Source organism: Numida meleagris, chromosome 2 (assembly GCF_002078875.1).
Source record: "Numida meleagris isolate 19003 breed g44 Domestic line chromosome 2, NumMel1.0, whole genome shotgun sequence".
In the NCBI taxonomy this organism is placed as follows: Eukaryota; Metazoa; Chordata; class Aves; order Galliformes; family Numididae; genus Numida; species Numida meleagris.
In genome coordinates this window covers 105626272-105654171 of record NC_034410.1, presented here as the reverse complement: position 1 = coordinate 105654171, position 27900 = coordinate 105626272, and the positions used below count along the sequence as shown (strand labels likewise).

Sequence of the window (27900 nt, the reverse complement as noted above, 5' to 3'; positions counted from 1 at the left end):
GATGTTTCTGGCTTTGATGTTTTTACAACAGAGGTTTTTATAGACCTGAGCATTTTTTATAGAACTACCAACCAAGGCTTTTCTTTTATTTGCTATTTCCTTCTATCACATTTTTATAGGAATATTTTTCAAACATTGTAAAGATGCTGATAGTTATATTCATTCATGAAGATGGGGATGTTTTATGAGACCTATTTCCACCAAGAAACTTCAACATGAGATGTTGCAGGTATTCTCAAGCAAGAAACAGCAAGAACCTTTTTTTTGGTTAGCTTTAATTTTAAAGGCTATGCTATTTTTTTCTCCCTTTCAAAGTAACTGCTAAAATGACTGCTTTATTTATTTATTTATTTATTTATTTTGATAGATCTTTTTGATCTCTTTGCTAGGAGTTTTATCTGTTTGCATCACTGGCAACGTTTTTTCCTCTTTACTCTTGCTAGCCCTGCAGGTTCCATCTCAATAAAGGAGATTGACTCCCCAAGTGTCACTGTTCAAAGGGATCCTCAGCAGTTTTTGAGAGGTTCATAACTGTCAGTAAAATCAGTACTGTCCAGAACTATATTAGTATTTTCTTTGTGTAGATATCTAAACAAAGTTGAACAACTTTAATCTCAGAGTACAAATACAATTTGCAGGGCTGAAAATGAAAAGAAACATCTATTTATTTGTGTCCTAAGCACATAGGAGGATCATAGGAATAAACATAAACAGGAGATCTGCAATGCAAAGAGTAAAATTAAGTAATTCTGCTCTGGGTAGAGACTGAAACTGTTTCAGTTCCTGTAAGGATGAGCTGCACTTTGTAGCAGTTGTCACACTGTTGACCAGAGAGGAATCTGCGGCAACTGATTTAGAGTAAGGACATTCTTCTGTGATAGCTGAAACAAATGGGATGACAGTCAACCTAAAAAAATTGAGAGTCTAAGTCCAATATTTGAAAAGAAACATGCAGTGAAACTTCTATCCCTAAGTCAACTCCAAGAGTGGGACTTGGGCTCTTGCCATGATGAAAAAGATGCCTAAAATTACCCCAGTGATTTATAAATATCTTTCCTGCTCTCCTAGAGCTGTTAGTACCCTCATAACTTTGAAAATGATCTTTGAGCTTCTCAGTTATTGAGTTATCAAGAAGGGACTCAATTAATATCTGGTCTATCCAGGAGAGGATTTACTCAAACTGTTCCTGACAGATACTTTTCTAACCTGGTCTCAAAATCCTCCTGTGACAGAGATCCCCAAACCTCCCCAGGCAAACTATTGCTGTACTTGACTATCCACATCAATAGTGAGTTTTTCCTAATGTGTAATGTAAATCTCCCTTGCTGTGGTTTAAGCCTATTACTTGTCCTGTCCCTTGTGGACATTTCATAGCCTTTCAGACATCTGAATAGCATTATCATGTATTCCCTCATTTGTCTCTTTTTAGACTTAGTTGAGGCTAAAAAATTTCCCCTTAGGCACTGTGAAAATTTTACCCAAAGCCAGCTTATAAAGAAGACCTGCTTTGTTAATGGCTTTATCAAACAGCAATTTCAGGATAAAAGTGTAATGTAATGGCATGTGATAAGAAAGGCTGATACAACTGCGTCCACTTCAGAGACATTATGGTTTAAATGGAGATCTGGGGTTGTATCATTTGCCCAGCTTTTTGCTCACTGAAATGTCAGTGCTGGGATATCTAAAGTCTTAGTAAATAGCTATCTCATTCTCATTCAGGTTACTCATCTGGTGTATTGCAGTTAGAGCTTATGTCTCTGCAGAGCATTGCCAGATGTACTTAACAGCCTACTCACGGCAATTCAGCACCTTTTTAACACTGCAGGCTTTCTGAAACAAGGTCTGCCTTATCACCTTATGCAGCACTATGCAGAGTGAATCCTCACCGATTCATTGCCCAGGTCCAACCAGATTCATTTATGATGAAACTACAAGTATAATTGTCTCTCCTGAAGAAGTTTCCACTCAGTGTACACAGTTGTTTTTCCTATCATTCCTGACTGATGAGATTTTGAAAGTTTGTATTCATTTTCTGGCATTTCAATTAAATGACATGACAAAGAGTTTGAGCATATTTTACTTCCTCGTATTTTTAAAAGTTGCAGTGATGCTTACTGCTATAGTCACCTGAATGAAACACAACCTGAAGAACACACTCATATCATGCCTACCTCCCTTTGGATCTCAGAGACCAGAGAGGGGGCAGGGGGACTACCAAAAAGGAACACTGCACACTTATGGCCACCAACAGCAGCAAAAAGAGTTTCCATTTTGAGATTCTTCTTTGAATACATTCCTGATGTTTATACGTGTCAGCTTTGCTGATGTGGCATCTCAGGTTTTAAATTAATATTGTTGTAATGCATTTTTCTTTAATTAAAAAAGAGAGCTCCCCCGCAGGAAATTTCCTAAAACAAAATTCATTAGTAATAAGGAGATAAAATCTTTATCAGTTAATCAACACTATAAACTTCTGACAGTTCTGAGAGCGGCATGAGATAACACTGTCGTCATAATAAGAGCATTTGAAATCATTAGGGATCCCACTGAGCCGTTTGGGTGGTGTGAAAATAATGATTGAGGATGGGCCCCCTGCAGAAATCACATGTGAATTCCCCTAAAGATTAAAGCAGCAAAAATCTTGATTTTGTGTTGGCCCCATCTCTAAAACATTTTTTTTAAATAATGCACAGCAATGAAGAGCAACATGAAGAAAATTCTTAATGTTGCTGACACCAGAACCTGGCATGATGCCACAGCATTTTTGAGCAGGTGGTTAGTGAAATTCTAGGGACTTTTCAGGGAATAGGAGCATCTCTATTGTCTCTGAACACTTCCCAGCTGATCTCTCTGAGGATTTAACCTTTGGTGGAGACTGTAAATTCCTCATCTTTCCTCCATCCTCAACACAGTCACATCTGCCACTCTTCTTCCTTGCAGGACTATGGCAATCCTTTTATCATGCATGTGAGGGAGTTCTGCTCCATTCCAGCTTTCCTGAGACAGAGAGCATGGACTGCTGAATGGATGGTAGAAAATATTTAGCTTTGGGCAGGGGACTTCTCTGAAGAAGGCTGGGAAGAAGCAGGGGCATTATGGAGCAGGATGGCACAAGCTTGTATGGCTCGAAGAGTATTAACACCACCTAATCTGATACTATCATGCACTTTTAGAAAGCTATGCTATAGAGATATTGACATTTTCTCTATCATTGCTAGTGATGTGTCAGTGCCCCTTTGTCACCCCGGGGATCCTTTGGAGCCATCAGGATTATTTGGGTTATCTCTATGAACTTAGTGAAAAATAAAAGTATGTGGGCTGGAATAAAATGGTGAGGAAAAAAAAATCGTATTTGTCCACATCCAGCACTTACTGGAATGGATTACCAGGAAGTTATTAGAGCAGCAACTTGGCATTGTATGGAATTGTTGTATTTTCATTTCTCATCTTTTGTCTTTATTTGGTCACAACAGCAATAATTGCATTTGCTTTGTTACAAAAGGGTGAATGTAAATCAGGGTTTGTTTGTTTTTTTGTGGCATGACTTACAGCAGCAGTAATGGCATTATCAAATGTTTTACGTTTTGAAAGCATTTATTGTTTAAAATGCACTTTGAAGGTTAAGTGACGTTGCCTTCTGAGATCTAAATTTAAAGGTTGTGATGGATTGCAAGTGAATGGGTCATTCTCATTTTATTTCTCACATACTTACCTTGTGTTACAAAACATAGCCTGCTTGATAGCTGCCTGCCCTGGAATAACAACAGTCCCAGTTCCTGCCTCTTCATTATAATCGAATCCATAGACAGCTGTGAAAAAAAACCAACCTCTTATGGATGGTACTACTTAAAAGGCATGAATTGAACCGCACTGATTAATTTCAGAGCCACTGGGGCTTCTCTTTGTTTAGAAGTCTTCAGCTTAGGAATTGTATGATAGTGTCCTCGCTTTTCTGTCCCTCATTCCAATCTGACCTCTGAGTAAAACAAACAAACAAACAAACAAACAAACAAAAATATCCCTTTCTTTTCCTCGTATTGTGGTATGTCTTCCTGTGGTATATTTTCAAGCAGATTTTCTGGCAGTAAATTGGTTGCAACAACTTCCTGTGTATTCATAATTACAGTCAGCTCTGTCACCTGCAAATTAAAACCCTTTATTAAACACCTTTATGAGATGCTAGGTACAGATTTACTGCGAGGGGAACGAGAGGATAAAAGCTCTTGGATTCTTATTAACAGCCACATAATGCATTTCTGTGCCATGTGATGGGAACTGCTTTTGCCTTTGAATGTTGTTTGTGCATTTGGAGAAACAAGCATGGGTACTTTTTGTTTCATTTTTAAAATACTGCAGTGAAAGATCACTTTCTGACAAGAGACCGAATGTCCTGGCCTGGCAAAATGAGCTGATTGCAGGGAATGGTGTCATATGATATGATCCTTCTGATCATATATCTTTTTTACATTACTCTTTCTGTCATACACAGAGTGGGTGACCTTCAGTTCCCAACGGTAGGGTCTTTAACTCGTTGTCATAAGAGGAGAATGTGTCCCATGATGATCATCATTTACCTATTTATCCTCTCCTCCTTATTTTTTTCTTTCTCTATTTTTTCTTTTCAGGATGGGGTAGGTGTAGATGAGAAGCTGTCTTTACGGCGGGTAGCCGTGGTAGAAGATTTCTTTGACATTATCTATTCCATGCATGTTGAAACCGGGCCTAATGGAGAACAGATCAGAAAACATGCGGGACAGAAGAGAACGTATAAAGCAGTAAGTACAAAAAAAGACAACAAGCAACCAACTAACAGTAAACATCAGTCTCTAAATGCATGAATTATTTGGATTTAGTCACATGACATGCAATTTGTGTTTGTTTTGTTTTGTTTTTTTCCCAGCTAAATTAGTACTGCAAACTTCAACCTCAAATTTATTTCAGAGGTACTTCAGTAATGCATGCCAAAATGCAGTTTGGAAATCAGGAAGGGCACGCTTCCTATGCAATGGATCCTGGGCCAGATCCATTGACTTCAGTAGCGATGTTCATACTGGTACAAGAATAGAATTTATTATTTCTATAATGGTTTGACAATTTCTCTAATAACTATATTAGCAAGCTGCTATTAAATAGATGAAGTCTGAAAGAAGAGTTAAAAGGTATTGACACAACTTTGCTAAATGAGGTGTTGTATTTCTGCATATGAAGTTTTCTTATAGTTTATTGCTGCTAAGTATTCTTAATGGTTTAATGGTTTGAAAACTTGTACATATCTGGAGGTCTCCAAGCCACAGCTGCTCCCCCCTGGCTGGGACACAGGTCACCCACGTGACCTTCACAGATGGTGCCAGTGGGACGGGGCTGTCAGGGGGCTGGCTGGGGGCACTGAATACAGTGCTCTTAACCTTAAAAGCGATCTGCAGTCATGCTAACCAATTTTAGTGAAAGGCCAGGAAAATGTGTGGGCGCTTTGGTTTCTGACACCTGAAACTTTAGTTGTAAGAAACAGCTGTTTTTCCATACTATTTTTTCAGATATATAACAATCTTGACTATGTCTCTCTGAATCCCTTCACATATATTTTATTTATTGGCTATTTCAGACAGTTTGTTGTGGGATAAGCTCTTGGCAAAGTTTCTTATAATTTGTTCCCAACTGTATTGACCTCAAAGCAGATGTATAAAGAACACACCAGTTATCTGGGTGTGCTTTGTATGGCTTGGAGTGATATTTCAGGATGAACAAACACAAACTGTCTAAATTAATTTTCATCTGTCACCTCAGCCATTTTGATACTTGGTCATGTGTTTCAGAAAGCATTAGAAAAGTAATATTTTCATTGACCTTTATCTTTCTGTTTTGTTTTACTTTGGTAAGCTGTTCAAAGGTAAGGTCACAAACTGTAGAATAAGATACAGGTATAAGGATTGTTGTCAACTATAAATAGAATTCTTGAAGTCATAATCCTACAAATGCATATATTTGGTATAATATTTACTACTGTAAATATTTATAAATATTTACTACTATACAACATTTCTGAAGCATAATATTTACTACTGTAATAATCCAATGATTCCAGGTCAGATAAAAAAAAATATTTATTGTAAACAGCAGGAAAGACAACGAGTGTCATTTCTGTGAGAACAATTTATGCAGACTCAGTAGCCTACACAATACTTTCATTTGATAGTAACTTTTACTGTGACTGAAACATGAGTTTATTACATTGCTGTGAGCTGATAATCAAGGTGTGCAAATGTAAGTTTCTGTGTCATTACCAAAGTCATTTTGTTTTATTCATTTTATTGCTTATTAGTTTGTTAAAGACATCGAGTCATATTTCCCAAGGACAGGATTCACATGTATACTTTTTGAGTATTTCCATAGATTAAAAAAAAAATAAGAAAAAAAGACTCCAGAACAAACTAATATCAATTCTTCCTGTCTGTCCCAAGATAAGAATTAGGAAAAATAAATAGGCCTCAAACTCTGCCAAACTAACTGGGGAAACACATGCTGCTTTACTGGTCCTGTCAATGAAAATACTCTCACTAAAAATGATAAGGAGTAGTGCCAGTCTGTTCCAGAAAGTCGCACAGTATCTCCTTCTGTGATGCAGCAGAAGGAAAGAGGTAGTGTCTTGGGTAATAATTTTATAAAAATGATACCCTAAGAGCTTTATAAATCAAATGGAAGTACTTTGGCAGATCTTAATTTTATTAAGTTAATTGGAAACATGATGAATTTAGTCTTGCTTCTTTATTCACAAGTCAAAAGTGAATCATCCTTGACTTCTGTAAATGTATACATTATGCATAAGCATTCACCAAATAGTTTGAGTGAACAATTTTTGCACGGATGGTGCTTCTCCAACTATATGCTAAAATTGCAGTTGATACAGCTGAAGGAAGGGATCCCATCCAGAGGGACCTTGATAAACTTGAAAGGTGGGCCCTTGTGAACCTAACGAGGTTCAACATAGCAAAGTGCAAGGTTTTGCACTTGGGTCGAGGTAATCCCAGATATGGATACAAGCTGGGAAGATAAATCCTTGAGAGTAGCCTGTATGAGAAGGACTTAGGGGTCCTTGTTCATGAAAAGCATAACATGAGCCAGAAGTGTGCACTTGCTGCCTGGAATGGCCAATGGTATTTGGGGTTTCATCAGAAGAGGGGCAGACAGCAGGTTAAGAGAGATGATTGTAGCCCTCGATCTCCCCTCGTGAGGCCCCATTTGGAGTACTGCATCCAGGCCTGGGGCCTCCGGTACAGGAGAGATGTGAAGCTGTTTGAGAGGGTCTAGAGGAGGGCCATGAAGATGATCAGAGGGCTGGAGCACCTCCCCTATGAAGTCAGGCTGAAGGAGCTGGGCTTGCTCAGCCTGGACAAGAGAAGGCTGTGAGGAGACCTCATTGCAACCTTCCAGTATTTAAAGAGAGTTTATAAACATGAGGGAAATCAACTTTTACATGGGTAAATAGACAGGACAAGAGGGAATGGATTTAAACTAAAGGAAGGGATTAGATGTCAGGGGGGAGTTTTTTACTGAGAGTGCTGAGGTGCTGGCACAGGCTGCCCAGAGAGGCTGTGGATACTCCATCCCTGGAGGTGTTCAAGGCCAGGTTGGATGGGGCCCTGGGCAATCTGATCTAGTACTTGATCTAGCAGCTGGCAACCCTGCCTGTGGCAGGGGGGTTGGAACTTGATGATCCTTGGGGTCCAACCCAAGACACTGTATGATTCCATGGTTCTATGAATTGCTATTTGTTATTCATAATTCCTGACATGTGATGATCAGATTGCTTCTGCTCTCTGACTGCACCACTAGAATGTCTCAATAGAAAAAATGACGGGAAGAAAGCCACCACATTTTTGGTAAATATTGCTAAACTTCTGTAATCCATAAATCTTTCATACTCAAGTATTTCTAAAAAAATACACGGCACAGTGCTAAGGACTGCAATATAGTAATTTTGAGTAATTAATTTGCTTATATATGCATGAGTCTCTATTTTCAGTTTTGAAACTGCTTTATTCAAGACTTTGAATAGCATTCAAGCATGGTTAGAAAGGTAATGAAATTGTCAGAAGTAATTTAATTAACTACTGTTTGCATTTATATGGAGTAACAAATTTGGTATTGGTAGAGCCTTTTTCATTTTTAGTAGAGTCCCCCTCAGATGCTGGAGTGCTCAAAGATGTCAGTATTTCTCTCTAAAAATATGTTCAGAACAGCTTACAGATGCAATTACCAATTCTGTAATCTTCAGTGAGTTGTTTATGTTAACTGTGTAAAAATGAATGGTGTTTTTGCAACTGATTTCAGTGGGACTTTCTATGGAGGTGCTGCACAAGAAGGTACATAGGATATGGTGCTTGGTCATTTTAAAAGAACAGCATATTGGAAGGGAGCTTTTACATTTTCATGGTACATTAATCTACCAAACTCAAACTTTAATTTTTCTTGGCATGATTTCTACAGATTAGTGAAGAAAGCATTTATGCTTCAATATTCAAGATTAGAATAAATTCCCATTTTATTTTTTTCTCTGCACTAACATGTGAGAAGGGAACTGTACAAATTCTGTGTGGATGATGTGGTAGAGTAACCTTGAAAATACATAAAAAAGGGCAAGCTTCCCATTTAACTAGCAGGTTTCATGCTCATTTCAAGTGCTTGACTTGTATACAATATAAGATTGATAGGCTATGTTCCTTGCCTGCATAACTGTACATGTAGGTAGATTTACACTAGTAAAAAAAGGTTTGACTTAGATACATGAAATGAAACCAAGAGTTGTCATGCCTTTAAATTATATCCAGAGTGTTGCAATATTGAAATTCATCAGAGTGAAGGACTACTTTATACAACATTTATAATTTTGATTAGTTCCACAGTTCCTAAGGAAGTTTACAAACAAGATGGCCTTGATCTGGGAGATAATTCCCTCACAAAGGCAGGATATGGGACACAAGGTCAGGCCAAGTCGTCGGCTCAGCAGGAGGACAGTTGGCTGGCAATAGGAAAGGAGTGTGTTCCTTGGTGCCAAGGACAGCAGTTATGCCCAAACAGGTGCCTGCCCTTCCTGCTTTCCCCCAGATTCTCTAGGAAACCAGGCTCCACAGACGAAGGAGTGACATGTGTGGCTTAGAGGAGTTATCTGAGCAGTCAGGAGGAAATGCAGAGGATTCTCACAGGGGTGGCTCTGCTTGCACTTGTGTACAGCTTGGCATCCTAGAGGAAATGCTTTGCTTTGAGATAGTACATTTCTCTTCATGTCCTAAAGGTCTGTTTGGATGTGTGTAGACATCAGGCCCTGAGATACGAGCTGCTGTACCGAACTGGAGACAGGGACACACAGAACAGAAATGTTCAGAAGAAGAATTTGTACAGCTTATTGGGAAAGACATGCAACAAGCGCATGGCTAGCTTCTCTGTGCCTTTGTTGAGATACATATCTTGATTTAAACCACTCAGATGTATATGAAATTTAAATTCAGGTGTTGAGGGGTATATAGAAGGTGGGAGCAAACGGGAAAAATTATTGCTTCAGGAACAGTGCATTGCAAAAGTCACAAAAAACGCTTTGTAATTTGGTGCAAACTGGAAAAAGTTACCTCATTACATTTTTCATTAAATTGAAATGGCTCTGGTGGGTCTGAGGAAGAAACACATCTCTGCCTCCTCTCAGGTCTAGGTCTGCACACAGCTAGGCCAAATTTAGTGGTCAAACCCTGATTTTAAGAATAGATTTTACTTTCCTTTATTATTCTTAAAAAATATACATATAAATGACATTTAAACAATAAACTATGAAGAGTGAGTGCTGCACCTTTGTGTATTACATTTTGAGAGAGTTTTCTGTAACTAAGTAAATTGTCTACTTGGGAACAGATTGCATAAGTCTTGCAGCCACCTTAAACTCTTGAAATTCCATGTACTTGAATATTTTTACATGTGAATGATGATCTAATGTCTGCCTGTTGAGCCTACATTGCCACAGTGCAAAGCCTTGAAACACTGCAGCAGTGAACCTGAATTGTGAGCAAAGGTTTCAGGAGAAATGGGTTGGTTAATAAAATTCCCAGCCCATGAATGAAGAAAGAGCAGCAGAATGATGAGCTGGAAGAGAAGTAGGCTTGTAAAACTTGTGGGACATACTGATGTGTCAAGGGAAAGTAGCTAGAGGCAAGACTCATCAGAAACATAGTACATAAATATATAACATCTGAGGAGAAACAGGAGTCTATTAGGTATGGGGAATATCTGGAGTCCTGTTCTTCATCCAGTTCTTGCATTAATAGATGTTGTTCTGTCAAACTAAGAAAAATATTCTTCAAATTGTGAAACACAATGTGACTTTTTTCCCCTCTCAAACCAAGAATGTGTTTATGAGACCCCACTAAGCACCACACTGAATGTGTTTTCCCTGGGAAGAATTTTTTGACAGGTCACATTATGAAATAACATCATTTCCTTCCAGTACAACTTCCTTTACCAAGTAGAATTAAGGAGGTTTTGTGGCCTAGCTGGTCTCCATCCAGGGCAAACACTGTGCTTGGGGAAGCAGAAGAATATGAGGTTTGTGCAGGGTCTTAACACACTTACAGACTGATATCTGCACCAGTCCTTTGTGCAAGGTGAAACATCCAAACCCTGTGCACTTTTATCCTTCTGTCTTGTTTCTGCTTTTTTTTTCTTTCCCAAAGGGCAAGCTTTGAGTGCCCTGGCAGAGAACCATCTAACAGATGCTCCACATTTCCTCCTTCTCAGAAAGATAGTCCTGTTATGTGGGGAGGAAGTGGAGCTGTGAAGGTAAAGCTGGATATGAGAGAGAACAGCATTTTCCCCAATATAGCAGGATAGTGAGCTCTTGATAAAACTCTCAGTGATAATGTATATGCTTTCCTACGTCAGCCTTCTATCCTGACCTCTTGCTGAAGCGAGGAGAGGACTTTCCTTGTCTGGCTTGCACTCCTGTCATCAAGAAACCAATTTCTGCCACCTGGTTTGATGGCTGTTGGCCCAGGACAGATTATCATTTTCTTCTCCCTACATGTCTCTCTCTCCTCTTTCAATTTTTATTTGGATCATCTCCCCTTCCCTCATCATCCTTAATTAAAAAAATATACACGCACAACAAAAATTCTCTCTTTTCTGACACATCATGTCTTCCAGACTACACATACATTTTCTGTGTTAATGTTTTAGGGGTTAATAGGTTCACTTGCAATATTTCACTCTCTCTCCTCACACTTGTCTTCCCTACTCTGCCATATGTGTCCTAAAATCTGCCTTCAATTTAGTGCTTGTTAATTTTCCAAATAAAAATGGAGCTCTGAAAGCTATATCATCACAACATCCTGCACTTAAATAATCTGAACACTGGGGAACATGAAGTTCACTTTGCCCATTTTCTCTGCCTGCTGTAGAAGGCAATGTAGTTCTTGTGAATAGTTAGGGCATACTTCACTTAGCTCCAATATGAATCAGATTACATGCTCAGATACTGAATTAATTCTCTCTTGTTGTAGTTGTGTTCTGCAAGGAATCCAATAGATAGCATGTAGACCAATTGACCAATTCCAGATTTAGAAGGCTTTTGTTGTTGGATATTTTGAAAGGGTTGATTTATGTCCTCTGGGGGATCCTGTGACCCCCCACCTGTAGCGAGATAGGAGTTGGCCTGTTTTCCCAGGTAACTAGCAATAGGACAAGAGGTAATTGACTTAAATTGTTCTGGGGAGGTTCAGGTTGGATATTAGGAAAAAATTATTCTCAGAAAGAGTGGTTTGGCATTGGAACAGGCTGCCCAGGGAGGTGGTGGAGCCAGCGTCCCTGGAGGTGTTTTAGGAAAGAGTAGATGCGGCCCTGAGGGATGTGGTTAGTGGGCATGGTGGGGGTGGGTTGATGGTTGGAGTAGATGATCTTAGTGGTTTTCCCAACCTTAATGATTCTATGGTTCTTTGTCAAAATCTACTATACTGCAGACTTTTTATGTACAGTAGATTAAAATTACAAAAATGTTGACTGTTAAGCCACTGGTGTCAACTCTCTTTTACTTTCCTCTGTGTTCAGAGTTATAACAGAAATATGTATTTTCATATATAGGTTTTCATGGACTGTAACTTCTGGTGGTAAACTGAACACAATATTATGGTACTCCTAGGTTAATGTCTAGTTTCTTCTTCGTGTATTTTTCCCTTTACAATGTAAAAAATGTTCAACTGTAGTAGCTATATCTAACACACAACACCTAAACACTGACCTGCTAGGATGTGCTTATTTTCTGGTTTCTCCATGACATGGAATACATTCAGATACAAGAGAAAGTGTTTCTACAAAAGACCAGAAGATAAAATAATAAAATCAGCTGTAAGAATAAGGAATCACATAAAGCTACTTTAAAACATCACATTTGAAATATGTATATATATATTGTTTTTAATGAAATCCAAGTCAGATTTCCCTCTTTAGATGCAGTCTGGAATATTTTATCAATATGGTTAATCAGATGAATTCTGGAATATTTTATCAGTTTGATTTATCAGTGCTACTTTGTTTGATAGAGGTATATACATGACCTGTTTCCTATAAATCATACAAAAAATATACGTCGTAAATACGTGGATGTAAATCATGTAGTATCTTCCAATTCAATTCACTTTTCCGACTGTCTGAAAAATTAAACTTTTTTTTAAATGGAATTGCAATACAGTACTGTTCTTTCATTGCAGGGCATTGCTGAATGAGATGGTCTGGCTATAGTTTTTGTTAGCTAATGGCCTTGAGAGGAACATTGCCACTGAAGGTAGTAAGAATTTACTGCATCAGTGAGGACTGAGTCATTATTGCTGTCTTTTAGACAGAATAGAGGATAGAAAAACATTTTTTTTCTGATGAAGTGAGACCACTAAGGTATTTCTATATAGTTAGTTACTAAGTGTCACTGGCCTAAAGGTTTTATTCTGAAATACATACAAGCCATCTCCATGACCTACATAAGCCCAAACTTGAGCACAGGCGTTAGGCTTGACTGAGGGGGTAAGATATATGATTTTGTGTTCAACTTTGTGCTGATTTAGGTAGAGAGCTTTTAGGACACTGGTGGTGCTAAGCCAGCTGGTTCAGAGCATGGCCAGAGCTAGCAGGCCGCTATCTTCATCTCATGAAATAGAGATGCCCTTCTTCAATGAGAAAAGCAAAAGGGAGTCTGCATTGCAGAGATGTGAGGGTTGTTAATTTTTTGAAGTCTTTCTGGCACTGAAAATTGTAAAGAGATCTTTGTATATATTCAAACAGCAAGAATAAGGAAAGTTGTGAGTCTGTTTTGTTATGCCAATTTAAACAAGACGAAATCTTGGCCTGTAAGTGATTAATTCAAATTACAAAGTAAACAGGAGAGGAAGTTGGTGAAAACTGGTGTTATTTACGGAAGGGCATCCTTAAAACTGTGTTGCAGTGGGAAGTTGGAGACACAAGCATCTGCTATGTGGATAAATTTAGTTATAAAACCTGGTTCCCTTATAGTCAGTGGAGCATACCTATTGAATCTGGGACTTAGCTTACTTGCTTTCCATGGAGAATTTTTGTCTTGTTTGAACAGAACTGGAATTTTGACAGAGATGTTTGATTGGAATAAATGGAGCGTTCCTATCAAATGAATCCATGGGTAAGCTCCATTAATTTCAATACAGTGCTAAATGTGTTAAATGTTATGAGAGAGAGGTTGCTGCATACGTGCACTTACCAATTTTCTTAATGATAAGTTCTAGCTGATTTTAAGTTCTTTCGTTTTATATTCCATAGGGACTGTGAATGAGCAATATTTCTGAATGTAGAAAGGTAAATGAACATTTGTTCAGTGGTACAAAAACCAGAAAAATTATCTGAAATAACTTTTTTGATAGGATCTCCCATTTAAAAAGAGCTTCAGTTAGTGCCTTCATTTTCAGATAAATTGTTTCAAGTCCAGAGAAAATCTGTAGCAATTCTCGAAACAGAACAAATTTTGCTTATATAATAATCCCCTTTTCTATCCCCCCCCCAAATAAGATTTCTGTTATATAAAAAACCCAACAGCAATAAATAGCCCGAACAACAATAGCATGAACAGAATGGTATAATTCACATTCTTATTTTACAATGCATAATTTCCCATATATTTATAGACAAAGCTGATATTACGTGAAGAAGCACTAATATAAACTTCCCTTATTTTCTAAATTCATCAGTGGCAGAGTCTTTTGGTCCATGGAGTTTTGGGAAACGTAATTTTCAACGCAGACAAGCAGCCAAGAAGGAATGTCTATGAGATAAAACAGGCCGTTTGCCCACATCTTAGCATCCTTGTGAGAAACTTGAATGATTTGCACAATATTTAATATTCAATCCCATTTACATACAGAAGGCATTTTGTCCTTTCTGAATGCATACTTTCATATATCCCCTCTCCGTCTTTCTGAACTTCCTATGTAGACTTGGATCAACATAGCCTCTTGATAGGAAATTGAATCTTGCTGCAGATTTTACAGTAAAGGTATATAAGTGGAAATCAGGTGTCTTTACTTGACCTGCCACTGAGCCTTCTCAGATGCTTTCTTGAGCTGTGGAGGGGCAAACCAGGCACAATATTCCAGCTGCTACCTTACTAGCACTGAGTAGAGATGTATATTAACTTTTCTTGATCTGTTGGCCATATGTTTAATGTAGTCAGTTTTATTTTATCTGTGATCAGAGTATGCTATTGGCTCATTTTCAACTTGGCATTATCACCTCCAAGTTCTTTTCAGCAAGGCAAAAATGTCTATAAAGATATATATATCCCTGTTGGTGAAGCAGGAAAAATGCAGTCTTTAAAAACAGAAATACATGCTTCCTCTTCTCTTGTTTAAAAAATAATAATAATAATAATAAATATCTAAAACATGTAAGTATGTGGTTAGAAAGAACAATTATATTGAAAGAAGGAAACAACCAAAATCTGTTGTTGCAAGGTATCTCCAGGTGAAGCAGTATCTCTAAATTTGACTGAAATCTAAATTCTGTAACTGTCAATAATTGATTTACCCTGAAATATAAAATTAAAAACTTTTTGAGAATATGTTCACAAAAATTTCAAGTACAAAGTCAGAATTGCAATGAGAGTGTCATCATCATTAATACACTGGCTCCTATATCTGTCTACATATTGTTACAATCAATACAAATAGAGCACGCAAGCCAAGCATTTTTTTTATTAGTTATAAGAAAAAGGTTGCGTTTTTGACTTTTTTAAAAAACAGCCCTCAGTGGGATGCCAGTTATGCATGAATCTTTTTTCTGAAAAGAAACTGGAAAAAAAAAACCCTGTGAACAGAAAATGAAGTTCACAGAATCACAGAATTGTAGGGGTTGGAAGGGACCTCTAGAGATGATCGAGTTCTAGTGATATAAGTAAAATTCTGTCATTAGCCATTAGATGATAAGTAGGCAGATTGGATAGATGTTTCTTGAAATCCTACATAGTATGCAGAACATGCTTTCATTGTGCTTCTTGGCAGTATATGAAAATATGCCTTATTTGGAAACATAATGATCAGTTCTGTTAAATCATGTTCAATCAGCTTATGTAATAACACCTATATTTTGTTATTCATTTCAGATTTCAGAGACCTATGCCTTCCTACCGAGAGAAGCGGTGACACGATTTCTAATGAGTTGCTCAGAGTGCCAGAAAAGAATGCATTTAAACCCAGATGGAGCAGATCATAAAGGTAGTTTTAGTGTCCAACAGTGAGATGTAAAGTAATTTTATTCCTAATACCATTTATATTTTCCTAGCTTAAGTGAAGGTTCATAAAAATTTGGTAGACTGGAACAGTTCAATAAGTCAGATCATCTCATTAACTTAAGCTGGAAGGTAGTGAATCTTCTGCTTTTGCTTAAGGATGGAGTGTAATACCATATGTACCCTCGATAGAAAAATGATTTTATCTGGAGGAAATAATTTATTTTGCCATGGAAATGTTTATATGAAGGCTTAACCATAAGGAATAGATAGGATGCGTGTGCTGTAGTCATTTAGGATAGAAGAACTCATCACTTTTCAGGTTTTGAACTTGATTTTCATTTTTCTTTAGGAGATTTCCATCTGCACAGCCTACAAGCAATTGAAAATGCCAAAGTTAGAACTGAATGACATAACTGTCTGACTTTGACTGCAGAGTAGGCTGAAGTAGCCTCCACAACTAACATATAATGCATAATAAATATTTTTATTACAGATAATGGAAAACCACCAACACTGGTGACCAGTATGATTGATTACAATATGCCAATTACTATGGCCTATATGAAACACATGAAGCTGCAGCTACTAAATTCACAGCAAGACGAGGTACAAACTGAAATCTTTTGTTTTTCTTTTCTCATGTATTCTTTGATGCTTGTCTTTGTGACAGCCAAGAAACAGAACTGAAGGTTGATGTTGATGTCTTCTTTATAATTTCATTGCTACAATAGTGACAGAAATCAAACCAAGGCTGTGTGCAAGTAATCAGTTTGAGAGAAAATGTCATGACTTAATGCCCTTCCATGGTAATATGCTGTATTGCTTCAAAGAACCTGAAGGTGTCCTTTCACTGACCAGAAAGGATGAAGGGGGCTGCTGAGTATAGCCTTAGTGCTACGCTCAGCAGTGACTTTAATTGTCTACTTCTAGAATGCAATACCATCTACAGCTGAAATGAATGCCGTGATGCTCTCAAGGTTGGTAGCCAGGATGCAACACATTTTAGTGGGATAAACGGAAGCCCTAGCCACATCAGTTGAAATCTTTAAAGCAAAAGGCTTGCCTTATTGATAAACAAGAGTAGGGTTTTCTCATGAAATTTCAAATGAAAAAGAAGGGAAAAAGAAGTAGGCTGAGAATTAAGCTTCTTCTCAAGAAGCTTGAGTTGCAGTTATTTTATTTCAAAAATAATTTCTGTGATTTATTCCGATTTCTCTCAAGTCTTAAGAAGTACTTCATCAATTGGAGGCCACCTACCAAGTTATTTGTAATAAACTCCTTTTGCTAAAAATGTGTTCATTTACCATTTTGAGCTGCCAAATATTTAGAAGCCCAGCTACGTGCCAGCCCAAAAGCAATCCTACATGCTGTGTCCTTCTGCCTGACTACAAGATTGTTTTTAGTAAAGAAAAATTTCAAAAACAACCTTAGCAGCTGGGTTATGTCAGAGACTCTGACTGACTCTTGACTTCTGTGGAGTCAGCTAGGTTTTGTTTTGTAATAAGCAGACATCGGCTACTGGCTGAGATGTATGAATTATTCAACACCCCATAGATTGGGAATCCTTGTTTCATTTTTGCCTGTTTTATTTATTTATTTATTTTGATTTTTTATTTTTATTGGGGAGGGTGTGGGTAGAGATCCCTGACTGAGTTCTTCACACACAAATACAGCCTCGTCTTCTTTCCCTCCTATGGAGTCTCCCCTCTGTGTGCTGCCCCTTTACAGGAAGCTGACAGCAGGATTCCAAGCAGCAGGAGGAAAGAGGCTTTATCCCTGTAGTAGCCTTAGGAGTTAAAGGAGTCTTTGGTTTCCCCACTTCCCCTCTTTGACAGTTACTCATCCCGCAGTAGGGTCAGGCACTTGTGATGGATCAGGGCCATCTGCCACAGTGCCTCTATAGCCTGAATGTTTTGGTATAGTCCTTCTGGCCTGATGACTGATACTTAAACTGTTTTTCATCTAGATGAACCAGTGGCAAAGATACAGGGGCAGCAGGAAGCGACATGGCTTGGTATCTCCCTGCCTGGTTTAGTTTTGTTGCTCTGATCTCGCTGCGTATGAAATATCTGCAGTGCTGTTTTAATGAAGAGAAAAGTAGTTTTTGATACATTTTAGTCACATTGTGTTTCGCTGGGCAGAATGGGCACAAAGGAAGTCCTCAAGATAATCATTTATGTCTTTTCTCGAAGCACTTTTGCTAAGAATTTATTTTTCGCTCTGGACTGTACATTTGTTATGCTGAGAAAGAAGTGGCAGCGAAAATATTACGGTGCAAAGCAGAAAGATTTCATGCACTTTAAATCATGCTTGGGTTTGTAGGAAGGCTCTGTTTCCAAGGTTTCATCAGTCACATCTCTGTTCTTATGGAGGGGGTGGAACTGAGACTGGAGTGAACTTGAATGCCACAACAAGCCAGCACAGCGATTGAAAGTCTCCAAATTCTCTCATTCTCAATTCATCATTTTTCATCTGAGGCTATCGACAAAAGGGAAACAGGCTTAATCTAACAGGAGAATTCATCTACATGTGGGATTTATAGCTGTGCTGCAACTGGTACAAAGAGGCCAGTGGCTACCAGTTCTGCTCCCCATGCCTGCCTGTACAAAAAGTTTTACACAGTTCGTAGAGTGAAGTGGAGATATTCCACACTGCCATAAGCAAACATAGGCTGCCTATGTGTGGTGTTGTTCTATACCTATGCAAGTATCAGCTGCCTGACTGGGAGCCCATATATATAGCCCAACCTCAGAATTAGAAATTGAAAGCTGCTGCTTGCTAACTCCTGCAGGGACAAATGAGAAATACCACTGCCTTAACAGAGTCACAGTGTTCCAGAAAGTCTGGAAAAATCTGTGTCCTGATCTCGCTCTTTGAGAAAGAAGCATGCGTTTTTGCTTAATCCCAGCACTAGCTTGGTGTGTACCTTGACCCCATCTGTCTGGAGCATGAGCCTGGTGGCCACCAGCCCTCCACAGCTCTCATGCAAGGGTATGTTCCTGGTATTCACTGTGCTGTAGCTGAGGTATTTCCTTCCCCATCCGTGCAAGGTAGATAAGTGCCCACAAGAGAAGCCCTTACTCTTCCGTGTCCTTTTTTTTTTTTTAATATATCTGTAAAAACAATCTGTGTTTGTTTCAGTATTTGACATTGTCCTGGAGTGATGGTGCAGAACAGCATCACCTTGCATGTTGTCCCTCTCTTACTCTTCCATGGCATTTGGCAGTGCCATCCCCTTTCAGCAAGAGATGTGACTGCACGGAACTTCGCTTCCAAAAATGAGAGAAACACCCATGCAAGTTGGAAACAACACCAAGATCCACAAGATGAAATGATTTAAGGGCCACATGCTTAAAAAGTAGAAAGCAACTATGTTAGCATCTGTAGAAACCAGTTCACAGTAAATACAGAGTAAATAAAGTTGTTGTAAATGTTGCTGTTTTTCTAGGTCACTTCTGGTAAGCAATCCAAGTAAAAATAGTCAGAGTTCTGCCAGATAGTTTTGTTTTAATAAAAAAAAAACAGCAACAAACAAGCAAACAAACAAATAATATAAACTGGAAAAGTATTTTAAATGAATCCTTGGGGGATACTGTATTTTTTTCTATATGTTCTTTAAATGACTTTTATTCACAGCAGGAGTAATTATTTCAGAAAAGTTGTTACTGAAAATACATTGCCATAGGTTTGTGAACTACCACTGCAGCTTGCAGAAGACGACTTGTGAGAGCTAAATTTTTAATCCATGGGTGGATGCAGTGGCACTGAAATGAATGAAGTTACACATGTACTATATATATGTTAACCCTATATGTGAACATGTGCTGGACTAGGTCTCAAACTGTTTTGTAACTGGGGACAACATTTCTGATTGGGACTTTTTGCACTCTAGTATCATTCCTAGTAGAGATTTTGTAATTGTACTTGATAGATAAATCATATAAAAGATGTGTGAGGTCGAATAAATTTCAAGTGATTCTCATGTGATTATATTACTTTGGTTTTCCACTGACTGTCATTTGAGCTTGATAAATAGTCTTTATAATTTTCACAGATGCTTCTTTAAACATAATAGCAGCGTAGGGGTGAAGTCATATTGAGGGAACTTGGTCATGGATTCTTCTTAGATCATTTGGAAATGTTTTACTGTAAGTGGCAATCACAGGGTTACCTGCCTTGCCTGGGAAAAGTAGAGAATTCGGGTACAGACTATGGAGAGCTCTCCTCAACCACATTTGAGTAACAAGGACTTTGCATGGGGTCTCCAGTTACAGCCCTATTTTACAAAATGCTATGGAAACAGTTACGAGTGTGGTAATGGAGTATCGTCATAGTTGATCAAATTGCATTTGTCAGACTAACATATCACATAAGTGCTGCATGTTCTCTGCTCTTCTTTATGTGCTCTGCTTGTTTGCTTGTATTCACAAGTATTAGCATGAATATATTCCGTGCCAGGTACAAATGAAATGAATAGGAGTGAGTGAGCCTCACACACAATGTGAACAGCATCCAGTGTTTTCTGACTCGTCTCTGAAACTTTCAAATTGCAGGATGAAAGCTCTATAGAAAGTGATGAGTTTGATATGAGTGACTCTACGAGGATGTCAGCTGTGAACTCTGACCTCAGCTCAAATCTCGAAGAAAGAATGCAAAGTCCTCAGAATCTCCAGGGCCAGCAGGATGGTAAGGCTCTCCTTTCATACCGAAAATGTGCTATTGTCTTGTCTCTTTCTCACTCTGTGCTTTCATTTAGTACCTGCTGTGTCCTTCACTTCATAGTGTGTTTCATTAGGTAATTTGAACTATATGTTCCCTTTGTCTCAGCGTGAAGAGAATGAAGTTGGTTGGTTTTTTTTCCCTTTCCTTTTTTTTTTTTTTCAGGTTAATTTATTTGTTGCTTAGGCAACAGGTGAGTGGTTAGACCACTGTATGTTTAGTATTATTTTACTATTTTTATATACCAAGTATGATCCTACACAGACATAAAAGGAAATGAAACTGAAACCTTTCCAAGGCAATCCAGAAGGCTCAGAAAGTTGTTTTTGCTTGTTGAAATGAGGAATGGAGAAGAAAGATGTGAGAGAAGTTCGAAAGCTAGGAATTGGAATGTGTTCTTCAGAGAAAAGGATAAAAAAGACAAATTCCAACAGGGAAACAGATGTATAGGAAATAGAACCAGCAGCATTATAAATCTGAACATGAATTATTTCTAGTTTAGTTGTAACATAAAGGTAATTTGTTGGTGAAAGAGACAGAAGTTTTACTTTGTGCAAAAGATGGATAGATGTGTATTCTTTTGCTCTTTGTTTCCTGGTTCGGACTCAGATTTCTCTTTGGTTTGGAGCTCACACAGAGCTTATCCTGTATAGACTGTTATAGTGACTCATGGGTGGCATGTGAGTGAGCAACTCCCGAAGTGCAGGTCTGTTCTACTGCTATTAAGTATAACATACTGATATTCTGTACTTGTTATTCCATAATTTCATAAACATGTGTGCCAATTTAGAAGTGCTTCTTATATTTCTCCTGAACAACAAGTATGCAGAATTGATAGTTAAGCTGGATTTTTTCCACTTAAAGCGTCATCATCAGTTGTTAGCTTGTAAGTTCTGTAGGTAAGAATGCATGCGTTGCATAGAGGCTGATAGGATCTGGTTATGGGCAGGAACTTCTGCTGTGTCACTTTCTAGACAAAACAAACAAACAAACAAAAAAAAACGAGGATGTTTATGATAATTTCCTAGGCCAGATTTTAACCACAGTCACTTTTTCTCTTGGTGTCCTTAAATGATCATGCAATGTGTGCAAGTTTTGACTTAATTTCTATCTATATATGTTGACTAAAGGAGCAGTACTCTAGGAGTAAGGGAAGATAGTTCACTTTGCTGTTGGAGTCTGACATAGTACTGCTGACTTACAGTTTTCAGAGAGACTTTGTAAACTGTCAAGTTTATGCGTCTGACTTTGGGTGAAAAACTGTGTTTTAGAGGTTATTGCTTACATAAATACTCAATATATTTCACATACAAAATATTTCTTAATAGTAATTGAGTGCATGTATATATGTACATGAGGTAGAAATTATAGTGCAGCAACCTATGGAGAAATGCCTGTTACACGTGTCATAATGCATTCTTCAACCAGAGTCACGTATTACATCTGATCATAGCAGAACACATGTATGAATGATAAAATGCTGAAAATCTGTCACTTGCCGTTTAATACCTGTGGCAAATAAATGCACTGTGATCTTTGATCTACAGGTAGTGTGATCTTACAGAATTGCATCAAACCTCTCTGCTTTCTTCCCCTCTTCCCTGATGGCACTTGCTCTCCTTCCTAAAGCAATCATATTTCTTTGAAATACGGAGAAATTTGGAATAACATCTCTTCCTGCCATGGTTTTCCTGTGTTGCCACCAAGTAGCAAACCTGAGTAAGGGTAGTTGTAGCAATACTGTGTTTCAAGACAGGCAAGAAGAGACTGAAGGAGAAACTAAAAGACGCTTGGAGGAGAGAGAGGAAAGAGGAATGATAGCAGAGGACAGGAAGAGGATTGGAAGAAATTAATGAACACTGGAACATAGGGAAGGAAACAGGACTGGAAGGAGGGAAGACAAAGGGGAGAAGTGAATGTAGCAGTAGCGTTCCTTTTGTTGTCACAGCTTTTACTGTAAAATTTCACAAATGTAATACTTAATTACAGTGCATGCTCACACAAATTAGGACTTAAGTATGTGTGTGTGTGTGTCTAAAGTGATTCCTCTCCCTTTCCCTCAAGCTATTTTATATGTCCATGAGAGTTTATGTCAGCCACCAGATTCAGTCTGCCTGTAAAGACACCTGGCGTCTGGCTTATCTGAAACATGTTTCCTGCGTTCTGGCAGGTGGAAGCTTACTGCTGTGTGTGACTGTCTGTGCACACATGGCTGGGAATGGTGCCTGTGGTGGAATGGGACAGCATGCATCTTTTGCTGCCACAAGTGTGCCCTCACTGGGATAACGGTCTGCTAATGGGAATAATATGCAAATAGGAATCACTGCTGCCTGAGTTGGATTAAGGACAGGTGAACATGGCCAGAGATTGTGCATTCTGTCAGTGTGTGTCTTTCACCTAACGCAGTCTAGGAATATTTTGGGATATCTATCATTCTCTTCCCATGGATTTCAACTGATTAACGGTATGATACACACAGAGTTGGTGTACCCTGGGGGAATGCATAGTGGGCCTGACCATGCCACTGGGGTTTAAATGAAGACACCCTTTCCAGTTCAGTTATCAGAGCACAGTAGCATACTGATACTATATACATTAAAGAAAACAAGGTGTTTACATACCTTCTTATCTGGGGCTACACCTGCATCATATTCAATCAGGTATTTGGATTTGGAAATTTATTGCAGAGCTCATACTAGAAAATTTGACCTCTGGTTTCCTCAACAACTTTGAGTCTAGTACTCTGTTTTCTCTGTTTCTCACAGTTAGGTCATTTTAACCTAAGTAGAATAAAGGCAATTATGAGAGCCACCCACAGTATGGGCTGAAAGTGATAGACTTCTGCATCCAGAAATATCACGGTCAGCATGAAAACTGCTGAGAGGGAAGATGCAGAGGGGGAAGGTGTGCATTTGCTTGTAACAGATGGGTGGGTGTTGCACTAAAAGTGGGTGTAGGTACTGCACAAAAGTCCTGAGTTCTGCAAACGTGCCAAAGCTTTGTGAGATTCACTCTATAAAGAATAGTGGAGTAAAAGTGAATGAAAAAAATTAAAAATAGGAGAGCTGATGTATTTTGCACATAGTAGTGAATCCACAACAATACTGAGAAAGAGAATTCCCACTTTAAGTTAGCCTTTGAGTGCTTTTAAATAACAGAGCCCTGAATCACACCTGCTAGTGGATGGCTGAAAATAGCATCTTGAGCACCTGCAGGGCTGCTGCAACTGTGGGGGAGGAGTTGGAAAAGAGCTGCTGCTCTTCCCTGGGGAGTTAGAAAAGGAAAGCAGCTCTAATTTGCAATTGGTTTGTTCCCCAGCTGGGAATAGGGTAGGGCTATCTGGTTACCAGTCCCTGGGAACTGCTTTCCCTAGCAGCCAGCTGGATAATAGGGCTGAAAATTGCTGAAGTGTGCCTTTCTCTTTTGCACTCACTCCCCTTAGTTGCTGCTATTTTTTTATCCACCTGTTCTGGTAGTTTTCTCTTCACTCTGTCTGCTTTCCTATAACATGCTATCACTCCCTTATCCTAAGCTTGTTCTTGGAGTGAATGCTGCATTCTGTCTATCTGCAGGCAGAACTCCTGCTTGAGGGATGGCTTTAATTCTGCTTTTTCCTAATAATACACTAGGGACTTGGATGTGGCTGGATCAGAATGTTTTTGCTGTTGTTTAAGAGCACAGACAGCAGACAAGACTTGACAACTGAGTCTGAAATAAAGGAGCTTGTTTCAGTTTTGTTTTTCATTTTGTTATTTTCTTTTTATTAGTTTTTCTTTTTCTTTTTTGTTTTATTAATTTTTCTTTTTATTTTCAACCTGTACTATATATATATATTTTTGTAGCAAATGTGTGCAACTAGAAGTAACAAGGGGTAAATGTTATGCTTTATGCTATTAGCCATTGAATAAAAATCAGGTACAAGTCTATTTAACTATAACTCAGTGCAAGTGGAGAATCCTCCTATTTGCAATATCTTTCATTCTACCAAGGTGCAGCAAAACATTTAATGCTTTGTTTGGATTTGAGTGGAGGGATTATGCTCTCTTTAATGTAGTTTGTAGAAAATGATGCAGTTATATGTTCACATGTATTTATATAGAGCTCCCCTTCACAGACATTGGATGGAAACTGTGCCTATAGAAGATTGCTATAGCAAAATATGTAATGATTCAGCATTTGACAGGAGTTGTGCTATGATCTTAGATGTGAAGATTAGTAATAAGATTTTCCTGGATGTCAATGTGTAGCATATCGGGCAATAGTACTGCAGTGTAGTGGAGAACTACATTCAGGTAGTTTGTGGTCATTTGGATCGTGCTGATGCTCTTTCCCCAGCATGTTCACATTGCTAGGTTTTCCGGAGTATTTATTTAGGGGATGTGGTTGTTTGCATTAACCATTCCCTCCACTCATACGGTGTTTGTGGCAGATGGAGTTATTGGAGTTAATCTTGTAAATACCTGTTTTGTACATCAAAGTTGTAATCTTTAATCAACAGCTTCACCTGAAACGAGTAATACTAACTGGTTCAGTTGTTAAAAACTCTGTCTGTGCAAGGTGTGGAGTTTGCTGGACTCACACTCACCATTCTTTTGTTCTCTCTGAACTGAGCCCTACCAAATTTTTAATCCATCTTCCCATTCTGAATTGGTTGCACTGTAGTACTACTTTCTTTTATTTTTTTTTGCACTAAAACCTGGACTCGCTGTCTTACAATATTGACTTTTCTTTTTCCACAATATAATTTAAGCGAGATGCGTGGGATCAAGCATTAAGTGAGATGTATGTGTTCAGGATGAAGTGAAGACAGATAGGCAAAGGAGCGTACTGGGGTAAATTGTCCCTGGTGTTGCCTCTGTTTTGGCCATGCTCTGGATGTTGAATAAAGCAAGTGGTAAACATAACAACATGAGAGCAGAAGATTCTTAACACTAAACCCATCGCAATATTCTTGCTGCTAGTTAAGACATATCTGTGGAAATGTTATTTTACATTAAGGGATATCGTTGCTAATTTCTGTTGGAGCACTGAAACGCTTTACAAATATGCTTATTGTCTATGAGGTCAAGTTGCGCATGACTTCAGCAATGGCACATGAGATTAGCCAAAATGTTTGCAGGATTTGGGTGTCTTTACTTAAAATCTTGACATCTTTAGGCTTCAAAACAAAGCACCTGACACTTCTGTGGTGCATGGTATGGACTGAAATTACCACACAAAGTCACAAATCTGTAATAACAATGTTGAAAATAAAATGAAGAGCAGCCTACTAGTTTTCCTTCATGCAACCTCCCGTACTTATAAAAAGCCTTTTAATTTGGGAGTTTTTCTGTGGCTTGACTGGCTTTATTTGCAATTTGTAGATCATACTAATGCAGCTATAATGCTATAAAAGTTGCTTATTATGCTTGTACTTTATACAATACATTAGGCTGATTAGCATTTTACCCTAAAGCAAAAGGTAGTTTTTTGCTAAATAGCAGGGGTTTGGGCTGATTAAGAATGGAGTAAGTAGGACTGTTAGCTTATAAAGAGTGTAGAAAAAAACAATAGCTTTTTTTTGCAGACCATTTAAAACTACAGTTCAGGTTGGTGCCAGGAGAGCTACTGAATTTTGAGTTAAATTCAGTCCTGGTTTTGCTCAGCTGGCAAAACTTGCAGTGTTTTGGGCAATAACCTCAATTCATATGATTAAGGATGAAGCAATAAATACGAGCATTCTGAATGAGATCTATGATACCCCACTGTCTCATGGCAATGGAGAAGAAACACAAACAGTACCATCATGGCCATGCTGGTAATATAGCACCTTCTGCACAGCGTTTTGTGATCTTGTTCTAATTGCCCACTGGTATAGATAGGTTTTACCTTTCCCTTATTATGCAAGGCTGAGCAGACACAGCAGAAGCTGAGGGAGAGCAGCAAGTACATCCCAGAGATGAGGGCTGAGACACACTGGCAAGAGGGTATGAGGAAGCTTCTGAGCTCAGCAATCTGTTCTGAGGATAAGCAAAAGTCCCTTGTCTCTGGAGCTCTCTCAATCTGCCACCTCTTGCAAGCACAAGATCCGTTCCTGAATCAAGCACAAGATTGCAGAGTCATGTATGCATGTTTCTGAGTAAGTCTTTGGGCTGCACTGAAGTGCTACCGTACTCTTGTCAAAATTACAGGTGCTCCTTTACACAGAGAGTTAGGTATAATATATTGCTCCATTTTAGGAAATTAATATCATTTTCACCTAAGCAGACTTAAAGTGGACCTGAGAGCTTGGCATACAGTGACACTATTATTGTGCTTCAGTGGAGCTACACCTGGGGTGATCTGGTCCATCAGGTTTGCTTTGATGTAATTTGATTTACACTAATACATTTAAGAGAGAAGGAAAAAAAGATGTTGAAATGAGAACAGAGAGCCAGACAATGGTACTAATCATTTTCCACCAATGATTTAATGGCTTCTTTGGAGATGACACCCTATCAGTGCAAAAGGCACAATGAGTGATGCTGCCAGGACTCTCAAGCACTGTTTCGATGTCAGGGACATTGTGTTATATTGAACCTGTGCAACAGTTTTAAGTGTTGGTGCTGCTGTGTTAGAAATTTCAGTGCTTAGCATCATTAAGGATCCTCTGGAGATCCTGCTGGGTGGATTTTTTTTCAGCAAATCAAGTATTTTAATGTACTGGCTGCTTGCTTACGAGGCAGCTGATGCTTGCACTGTCATCAGAGCACTTACAGGGTAAAATCTTCCTTTGCGTCATTACACAACTGAAATATATTAGGTATTGAGTGACACTGTCTCTCCATGCAGAACATGCCTTCCTTCCTCCAGGTTACTGTTAAGTGAGTGCATGGCTGAGGCCAGACTCCGCTAGGTGGGAGAACAAGCCTAATCAGATTGGGCTCTCAAACCAGGATTTGGGCATGAGCACCTCTCTCACTGACATGCAGTGCAAAGATGACTTTTATAGTTGACTCTTTTCATATGAAAAGCTACTGTACATTCATTTTCTGGTTGCAATGCTGCAATCATCTTGTGAGTTGATTGGACTGAATGTTTCCCCCTGCATTTCAGTTCTAATTGTGTCTTCTCTCATCTTTTTATAAATTGTGTTCTCTCCTAGATGACTTTGTATTCTTTCTTCTATCTTATACTGTAATTTGTTTTAAAGACTAAAATATTATTAAACATGAATTATGCATTTAGCAGACTCTCAGCTACAGTGCAACTGTCGTGTTGCGAGTGGCGAACAATCCCATTTCCCGTACCACCCTCCCAGCTGCGCAACTGTCACTTTCTATTATGCTTGCCTTGAACAATTGAGTGTGCCTTCTAATGACAATAATTGCCTCAAAATTGTTTGTCATGTTTGGCTTGTTAGCAACAAACTACTAACTGTAGGTTAC

At 38.5% G+C, this 27900-nt stretch overlaps 1 protein-coding gene across 2 annotated transcripts in view; it reads left to right on the top strand.

The window, feature by feature from the left end:
• Positions 4629-27900, top strand: part of NOL4 (nucleolar protein 4) — a 157265-nt gene continuing 133993 nt past the window's right edge. The window contains exons 1-4 of one of the 2 annotated variants that reach the window (XM_021388676.1): positions 4629-4775; positions 15647-15758; positions 16269-16381; positions 20329-20461. In XM_021388676.1, the coding sequence (XP_021244351.1) occupies positions 4704-4775; positions 15647-15758; positions 16269-16381; positions 20329-20461 (430 nt within the window). In that variant the 5' untranslated portion in view covers positions 4629-4703. The remainder of the gene's footprint in view (positions 4776-15646; positions 15759-16268; positions 16382-20328; positions 20462-27900) is intronic. The other variant, XM_021388674.1, reaches the window with a different exon arrangement.